Genomic DNA, 9591 nt, shown 5'->3' with positions numbered 1-9591 from the left:
CAACACAATAAAATTATTTAAAGCAAAGAAAAAAAACAACAAATAACTATAAAACAAGTGGATAAAATTAGATTATTAATTACATGAGCCATCTCCTGCATAAAAAGATATAATTATCTCTGTAACATTAAATGATATTACAAGGAATTAGTAGAATTAATTTGTTGTAATGATTAGAAATGCAAAAGTACTATTCGTAATCAGTCATCAAGATGTATTTTATACTGATGATTGATTTTAATGATAAATTTTAGTATCTACATAGTATAATGGTTAAAAATGATAGTGTTACTATTAGGAATTTTCATATATTTGGGGGTATGAAACAAATTTCACGGTCGCCTATAATGCTGTTAGAATTTCCAATAACAGAGGATTGAGAGAAACACATTCAAGTGTTCAACTATTCAATTTCAAGGTACACAATAACTGTATAATCTGTATTTCTTCAATCCTTTCCAATTGGGCGTTAGAATTTTCGCAGGAAAACCCCCACATACAACAATTTAATGTTGGAGAGAATAGACACCACCTTTTAACTCGTTCTAAAAGTTGAAGATCGATCAAGGTGCCAAGTTCTGATTTGTGGACACATACGATAGCACATTTAAATTTTTAATATAACTGAATAATTGAAAGACTTCACGGAATAGAGATTGCAACTCTTAAACTCTGAGGTGAAGTCTTCTTGTTAATTATAATTAAATTCCTACAAGTATTTTCCTCCATAACGGAAAAAACAAATAATAATAATAATAAAAAAAGACTAGTTACTAGTCACGAGTTTAGTAGTGGTGGTAAATGCTCCTTAATTAACGCAGCCATTTCTGGCGAATTAAAATTTGCATGAAACTGTAGTTACTATTCAGCTTAGCATGTTCCCGCAAAAGAAACGGTGGTAATTATCTTGTTTGTAGTCGCTGTTTGGATAAAATGTGTCACTTCTACTTCCTTCATTGGTAGAAGTCAATATCAGAATCAAAGGGATGGAATCAGAGAAACAATAAACTCTACCACTAAATTATTCACTGCTATTTGCTCTGACAACATTCACAGCTCAGCTAGCCAAAGCAAGAAAACTTCCCCACTTTCTCTCTCTCTCTCTCTCTCTCTCTCTCTCTGTTTTTTTTCCTCCTCAACTAATAATAACCTGAGCTTGGATAATACAACTTACAGCGTCTAGATATTAAAAAAAGAAAAAAGAAAAATAGACGGCGTCAGCGAGAGTGCTCACAGCGGAACCTTACAGGGACTGGGTGGGAGGCTAGCTTTTCCGATGGCAACAAGGCGCTGCACAAAGCTTTCGATTCTGTTACCGTTAGTTTCCTGCAATAAACGCTTCCCACCAAACGGTAACGACTCAAGCACCCTCTCCTTAAGCACCTCCTCTTCCATACCGAACGCCTGCACACCAACACCACACGCCGTTAGGTCAATCCGTCAAATAATCAGTTATAACGAAAATCAATTTTGTCACTGCCTACTGAGAGTTCACAAGTAACGAGGCAGCCAAATTTTCTTTTGTTTTTCTCGTTCCTCAATTTTCCGGGAAACCAAACAGCGTCGGAAAGGAAAAACGATACGGAAGAGAGAGAAAGAGAACGAGAACAATGGCTTACCTGGATTCTCACGTAGTCCGTGCGGTTCCAACAGAAGGCGTTCCCAAGCATCTGGTCAACGGTCTCGGAAACGCCGCCGATGGCAATGTCGACCACCGACGACGTCGAGCACTCGCCGACGTCTCGAACCTTCTTCGCTTGAGCTCCGTTTCCGATTGACAGTACGAGTAGGTCCTCAACGCTGTTCACCGACGAGAAGTCGCGCTTGTTGTGGAGGACGTGCGTGACGGCTAATGCCGCAGGGTTGTTCATGACGATTCCGCCGTCGATGGCGGAGCAGGAGGTCTTACCGTCTACCGAGGCGAAGTGGAATGGCTTGAAGAGGTTCGGAGTCGCAGAGGTGGCGCGGCACACTTTCCAGAGTTCGAAGTCGAAACTCGGCGACTCAGACGCGTCGGCGCGGGAGAACACGAACGGCGCCGAACTCTTGAGGTCAAAGCAAGGGATGAGCAACGGCTTGCACGTGTCCTTCAAGGTAAGCAACTTTTCTTCCTCTTTTCTACTGAAAATTTGCTTAAGCACATTGTCCATGTTCTTGGAAGAGAATCTCTTGCGCCGGCGGAAGATTCCGTCGTGTTTGAGTTTGTATAGCTCGTGATTTCTGTCGGCAAGGAGACCGACGGCGTCTCTAGCTGTGTAGAGGGGCCTACCAAAGCCGTCGTCGGCAGTGATCATAGCAGCAAGGATGGCACCAATGCCGGTACCGGCAATGATGTCAAAGAAATCGACGATTTGAGCGTGAGGATCGGAGGTGTGAGCGCGGATCTGGTCCTCGAGATGGATAAGAGCAGCGCCAGCGACAGTGGCGGTATTGCCTCCGCCATCGATGCTGAGAATGCGGGTTTTTCCGTTGGCTTCGTAGTGAGAGAGCCATTGCTGCTCTAGTTTGGAGAAGATCTCTAGCGTTACTTTGCTTAGCTCCATTGACTCTCAGTCTCTCACTGATCAGTGAAAACTTGTGTGAGTGAGTGTATGAGTGTGAGAAAAACTGAAAAGAAGGAAGAAGAAGAAAAGATCGGAACTAGAAAAAGCTAAGCAAAGCGGAAAGTGTGTTAGTGAAGAGTCATTAATGGGTGAAGAATGCACGTTCTGTGAATCCCTGTTGTGGGGAGGAGTTAAAAGCCAGAGTGAACTGAAAGGTGCGTTTGGAAATGGGGGTAGTTATATACACGATCCTTTTGTCCTTTCTTCTTGAGCTTCCCTTAGATTTCTCTACCATAATACCATTACTCTTTCATATATTTTTTAAGGGAAAAAAAAATAATAAAATGAAAGTTTTAGAGTGTGCACGTGGAAGAGCGCGTGTTATTGATATGGGGTGTTTGGGAGCGGCAACTTCGGCTTGTAAGCCGGCTCGGCTCTCGCTCACTGTGGACTGTGGTAGTACCACTAGCAGTACTACTATCACCATCACTATCACTATCGGACACTAGCACTTGCACCATTGTCTCCTTATGCTCGTGTCGTTCTCTTGTGTTTTTCATTATTATTAGAAAAAGTCTAGGGAACCGTTATTATTATTATTATTTGCAGTATTTTTTTAATTAATTCGCTGTGCTTTGCTATTCCCTCTTCTAATTTAAATTTTACGCCAGCTTAGGTAACTGCTCTGTGATCTAAATGAGGAAGATAACTGGAAATCTCCATTCTCCATTCACGTTTCTAGGAAGTAGGAAAGAAAGTCAGGGAATTAACATGGAAGGATACAACACATTATAGATTAATGGCGCTTGATATAATATAATATAACATAGGGTTTCTCTAAGGCTCTAAATCTAATCAATGCTTAGTGCAATATTTAAGGATTTAAATTTAACACACACACACAAAGGTTGACAAAATTTAAATTTACAGTAAATAAATTAAAAATCTTAAAATTCTTTTTTACTCTTTTATCAGCATCCTAAAATCCCAAAATAAAAATATTGTTAGTTTTTTCTTTGTGGAATTAAATAAAGAAATAAATGATTGTCTCATTTGTTATAGACAAGGATTGTTAAGCAAAATGTAGCCAGCTATAATTTTACATTTAGCAATTGAATTTTGTCTACAAAACGAACCCAACCAATATTCTTTTCCCAGTTGCACTATGGTGTTTAGAAATGACAAACAAAACAGGGAGGATTTTACATATAAAGTTAACTTCCATACATTCATCAGTCTCTCTTGTCGGTAAACAACAGAGGTCCTTTATATTGTTTTATTAATTCTGTACTAGTTGTTTTCTCTCTCTTTTTTTTCCCTATTTTTTCTTTTACTTTTTACTTGTTTTCGGCCACGTCTTTTTAGTTTTTTTAGTTTGAGTATTCACAACCGCAAAGGCCATGTAAGGCCCAAAAGATAGTTGTTGTATATACTTCGTCAAAAGGCCATGTCATGTGCAACGGGTTTGGTGAGCATACGAAAATAATTTTTGAAGCCCATATAAAAATATATCCAACTAAAGCTGAAAAGAAAAAAAGGAACACGTGAACTATGGTAGGGTTTGGTTGGTGTCCATGTACACCAAAGACATAGACACGGTGGTACATGTTCATTGTTTGTTTGCTAAGACACAAATTTTTAATGGACACAGTGACACGCAAGTGTACAAGAAATACATGTTTTCAGTGTCTCTCACTTGAGTAGAGACATTGAGACACAATTGATTAGACACACAATTTTACATTTCTATCCCTTTCTTTTTTTGAAATACCAATTATTTACCTTGACCCTAACCCACTTTTTTCCCATTATCTTCTTCATTCTGAGTTTCTAACTCCAAAAAGTCAGAAACCTTCCAACATCCAGGTACTTTCTTCCTCTTCCCTTCTTCTTCCTCCATCCTCCTCCTTCTTCTATTGTTGTGTCCCCCTTCATTCCTCCTCCCTCCTTCATCTTCTTCTGTCACTACCTTCTTCCCTCCATCACTCCTCCCTCTACCACCGCCACTGCCTCCACTCCTTGCCATTCATCCAAATTTGTTGCCTACCACTGCAATAGTCGCAGTGCCGTCGCCATGCAGTTCTCACATAACAGCAAAATCGCAGTGGCGTCACCATCTAGCCGTAACGACATAGCAAGTCGCGGCGTCGTCACAGCGCTGTCATCGTCCACCTCTCGCGACCCAGCAACTCACATCGTCATCGTCATCCACCTCTCGTGACCCAGCATCTCGCAGCGCCCACCCCTCCCAACATAGGAACACTCGCAGTGCCGTGCCTATTCGCGTTCCAGTTACATGCAGTCGCTACTGTCTTCTTCTCTTCTGCCCTTCTATTGTCGTCAACACAATCTCTCAATCTCTTTATTTTTTTAAATTTTGGTTTATTGTCACTGTAATTACTGTCTTGCCTTTCGCTCTCATTTTTTTGAGATAAATAAATGATTATTGCTAAGAAATTTATCACAATTTTTTTGTTAATTATATGTAAATGATGATGATGAATCTGATATTGGTATTAATGATGGTTATAGATGATGGTGGTGATTGTAGATGTTGATAGTGGTGATGATAATGGTGTTACTGCTGAGGGTAAATTTAGTATGTTGATATGAATGTAAATTAGTGTATTGTTGTGTATATTGTTACTAAACACAATAAAAAAAATTTGTGTATATCTATGTCTATGTATTGTTATGTCTTTATGTCTCTGTTCATTACTCTGTATCTTCGTTACCAAACGGAGCCTATGGGTTCTTAACACTGTAACCTGACCAAAAACCAAAAAAGAAAATACTGTTAGCCCAATACCAAAAACAAATAGAAAAAAGGACAAATAGGTCCCTGACCTTTTGTCCCGCGGACATTTTCGTCCTTAACCATTTGAAAATATTTCTAAATCCCTGACCTTCACAAAATTTGGACGGATGAGTCCCTCCGTCCAAATGCCTCCATCAGACTTAACAAAAAAGTCTGACATGGCTCCCGTTCTGATGACCTGGCGTGACGGGTTGACACGTGGACTGATGACTGGAAGGGTACTTTCGAAAATTGGACAAATAAGTCTCTGAACCTAAAAACTACATCGTTTTGCGTTTGGCCCTAATCCTTAAATTGATTGCGTTTCTTTGTGGAGGCTAGTGGTGAGGAACTCTAATCCCTAAACCTTCGCGTCACGGCTTTCATTCCTGCTCCCAGACATTCCTCCTCCTCCTTTAAGCCGTTTTCCATCCCCATCATTCTGCCCAAGCCACACAGACACTCACACATGAATTCAATTCACAATACTTTCACTACACTTAATTCAAACTACATAAACAAATTGTAACTAGATGCAATCAGAAAGTATAACATGAACTATAATTATCATTAGATGCAGATCCATTTTCATTATTTTAACTGAAATAGAGAAAAAAAATACTAGCATTGAACATGATTTTTCCATTTAATTCTCTCTTATTAATTCGAGACACAGTAAATTAATTGTAGTAATTGGATAAATAGAGGCAATAATGAAAATTACCACGGCATTAGGTGCAACATTGCTGGTGGAAACACCCTTAGGGGATTCCTCCTCTGATTCATGCCTCTTCCTCCTCTGATTCTGTTCTGAAGCAACCGGTCCAGGTTCCTAGTTGGGACCGGCAATGAAATCCCCAAACTGTCCCAAGCCAAACTGCGGCCTCCTGAGCCCCAAGGCGTCGCCTCCAGCAGCGTTGACGGCCTGCGGGAACGGCCAGATCTCCGCCAAGCTAAACGGCACCGTATTGCCTCCCCCATTCCCAAATGAGCCCTCGTTCATCATCACACCCAGATCCATTCCAGAACCAATCGGGTCACCCGAATCCAAACCAGAAATCAGCTCAACACCACCATTCTACTGCATCAATTTAAAGTAGGGCTCCTCACCACTAGTCTCCACAAAGAAACGCAAAACGACGTAGTTTTTAGGTTTAGGGACTTATTTGTCTAATTTACGAAAGTACCCTTCCAGTCATCAGTCCACGTGCCAATCCGTCATGCCAAGGCATCAGAACGGGAGCCACGTCAGACTTTTTCGTTGGGTCTGACGGAGGCATTTGGATGGAGGGACTCATCCGTTCAAGTTTTGTGAAGGTCAGGGATTTAAAAGTATTTTCAAATAGTCAGGGACGAAAATGTCCGCGGGGCAAAAGGTTAGGGACCTATTTATCCTTTTCTCAAACAAATATAACACTGTCACCCTCGAGTGAATATCTATTAATATTCCATTATCTATTATCTATTATTAATATATAATAAGAGAGTAGTAGTAGGTTCAATGTTTGACAAATGTATAGGCTAATTGATCAACAAGTGATGCATTTTATAGTAGACAAGTGTTGATTTTAATTACATGACAAGTGGTAAAGCTACAAAAGCAGATCTGTGAATAAAGTAATTAAGCGAGAGTTTGATTCAACTTCAAATTCAAAATCATTTTTTAGCTTATTTTTATCCTTATATATATATATGTTAAACGTGAAGAGAAGACCAAAAAAATTGTTAAACGCGAAGAGAAGATGAGAGACAGAGCAGCGAGTCTTGGTAGAGGGAGTAGTTGGCACCGGCAAGGCAAAGACTTCCTCCGGCGATGTTGTAGAGAAGAAGAAAACGACGGTGAAGAAAGAAAGGTTGACGGAAGAAGGAGAAGATGGTGGCGAGGACGATAGTGACGGTCACAGAGAAGAAAGCTAAATCGACAGAGAAAAGAAGAGGAATGAGGCCATGGCCATGATGGAGTCCATCGTTGCTGTTCGATCCGTAGAGCTGCGTCCTCCGCAGGACGGTGTCGCAGTTGTTTTTTCGCCGATGGGTGCTGCGAATGAAGAATGGTTTGTTCTCTCGCTCGAACATACTTTATTTTGTTGTTTGATTGGTTGAAAATGCTGATTGAAGCTGAATATGGATTTTCATGTTAATATCTTCAGAATGGTATGCCGCACTTGAAGAAGAGAGATTACAAGATGTTGACATCGACAATGGTGGAGCTAGCTTGCTATCCTCGCTAATGACACCTATGGAATGATGCAACAAAAGAGTGCACAGAGACAAGCTTTTGGTGGTTTGAAGTCACTCAAAGCATCGGAAGTGGCGGAGGAAAAAACAATCATTTTGGGACTGGAATCTTAGCAGCAAGTTGACGATACTGGTGACGAAATCGGAGAGCTTTGATATCCTATCTTGGGCAGTATTACAGAAGTAATTTACTTTTAAAAGTTAGAATAGCCACACAAAATCATTGTGTTTCTCTGAAATCAATGAAACTGAGGAAGTATTTCTTTGACCTTTAAATTTTACAAAAAAGCTGTGTTTTCATATATCTTAAAAATTATAATACATTTACCTGAAGTGTGGGTCTGTCTTTATATTCAGCCAATATTTCTAACTTTGGTATTTTTTTAATTGACCTTGAAATATGACTGCATGATGTAATATTGCCAATGTATAAGTGATCCTGTTTTTTTGAAAGATTTTTTGTTTATTTTTAAAATTAATTGGCTTAAAATTGGGTCGTGGTGTGTAATTTATATTTTGTTTTCTCATGATTATTTGATTTCTTCTGGGCATATGATAGGTTTGATGTGTGTGTTTGGTTATATTTTCGTTGAAAATTTATATCTAAACTTTAATTCTGTTTAGCCACCTCAATGGAAAAGATATCAACAATAATTGAGAAAGTGGGAAGTAGGCATGAGTAAGAATAACAACCCTAATTCTAATAGATGCCTAGACAATTTGCAACTTTGGAGAAAAAACTTTAATTGATTTATTATTACTTGGCATTTGTAATAAATAGTACTCAATATAAAAGATAAAAAACAAGAGTAAATATTTGCTGGCTTTAATTTTTCTTTTTGGAATTACTTGATTTTTTTCATTTATCTATTTATATAAGTTGTTGCATTGGCCTCTCTTTCTTAATTAGTTTCTTAAAATTTAAACATGATTTTTAATGCGTTGATAATTTGTATTTTGTTATTTTTCAACTATTTCTATTTAATGTTATATTTACACAGCCTTCTAAAAAGAACTAATTCAAAGCAAGCATTAGATTCATCCTTTGGTGATTATATTTTTGTAGCTATAATAATTAGAAGAAAGACGTATTAAAATGGTTAATGATATGAAAGGCATGGCTTATGGTGGTATTTGATCCTGCAAGTTAGAGTGAAAGTGGTCTTATGGTACAAAGTTAGTGATCTAGCTCTTTACTTTTAGAATTTTTATTTCATAAAAATTTTTTCTTTTAATTTCTTTTGATCTCCTTTTAATAATATATAATAGGAAAGAACTTCAATACTGCTATTCTACATTTCACTAGAATTTTTTTTATCTAAATTTCTTAAAAGAGGGAGTGATTTAGAAATGACTGCATGTTTATAATTATTTTTGTCCATTGTTTATAGTAGTAACAATACACCGTTAGGTGTCCAGTGTATTTGTGAGCTATCAGAACCTAAAGCTCTAAAATAAGAGAAGAAATGGTTAGATATAAGAAGAGAATAGAGGAAAGTGTTGAAAGAAAAATTGGCAATTATCATTAAGACTGAACTCATCAAATTACAGCTTACATTATCTATCTATTAATATATAATTTATCTTCTATTAATATATAATAGAAGAATATTAGATAGTTCTTTACATGACAAGTGTTATAGCTAGATGTTTGACAAGGGTTTATTTTAAGAATATGACAAGTTGTTCAATTTTTTTATATTATAATTATTTGAGTGCAAATTTAGAATATGTTAAATTTAAGATATTATGTTTTTCCTTATTGCATACGTGTGCAATGGAAGAAAGCTTGATTATCTTGGAGTGCAAAAAAATTCTCCGTCTTTAGCTGCGTCCAGCAACTAAGAATGTCATTCTCAATTTTTCTGGTGAATATATATTTACAAATATAAGACTATAAATATTTTTGCTTGCCTGTGATGTGTTTTGCTAAAACTATAACCAAAATTTACCTTATTATCTCAAATTGCTTGAGTTGTTGACATTCATGTTGTAATTGAACATTTAGATATA

The 9591-nt window shown here is 37.8% G+C and overlaps 1 protein-coding gene across 1 annotated transcript; it reads right to left on the bottom strand.

Annotated features, from left to right (window-relative positions):
- Positions 1–923: 923 nt before the first annotated feature.
- Positions 924–3179, bottom strand: LOC112758481 (probable inactive patatin-like protein 9). The gene is made up of 2 exons (XM_025807177.3): positions 1620–3179; positions 924–1404 (listed from the first exon to the last, which is right to left on the bottom strand). The coding sequence occupies exons 1-2, from the start codon at positions 2541–2543 to the stop codon at positions 1231–1233; spliced, it is 1098 nt and encodes a 365-aa protein (XP_025662962.1). The 5' UTR covers positions 2544–3179; the 3' UTR covers positions 924–1230.
- Positions 3180–9591: the final 6412 nt, after the last annotated feature.

This window comes from Arachis hypogaea, chromosome 16 (assembly GCF_003086295.3).
Source record: "Arachis hypogaea cultivar Tifrunner chromosome 16, arahy.Tifrunner.gnm2.J5K5, whole genome shotgun sequence".
NCBI lineage: Eukaryota > Viridiplantae > Streptophyta > Magnoliopsida > Fabales > Fabaceae > Arachis > Arachis hypogaea.
Note: the sequence above shows the minus strand (reverse complement) of the source record. Positions and strands in the feature narration are given on the sequence as shown.

Bases quoted from the DNA above. Each gene is read 5' to 3' on its own strand.
- LOC112758481 (XM_025807177.3), bottom strand. From the start codon at position 2,543: ATGGAGCTAAGCAAAGTAACGCTAGAGATCTTCTCCAAACTAGAGCAG. The intron at 1,405-1,619 runs GTAAGCCATTGT...GTTGGTGTGCAG, and splicing joins CGGACTACGTGAGAATCCAG to GCGTTCGGTATGGAAGAGGA.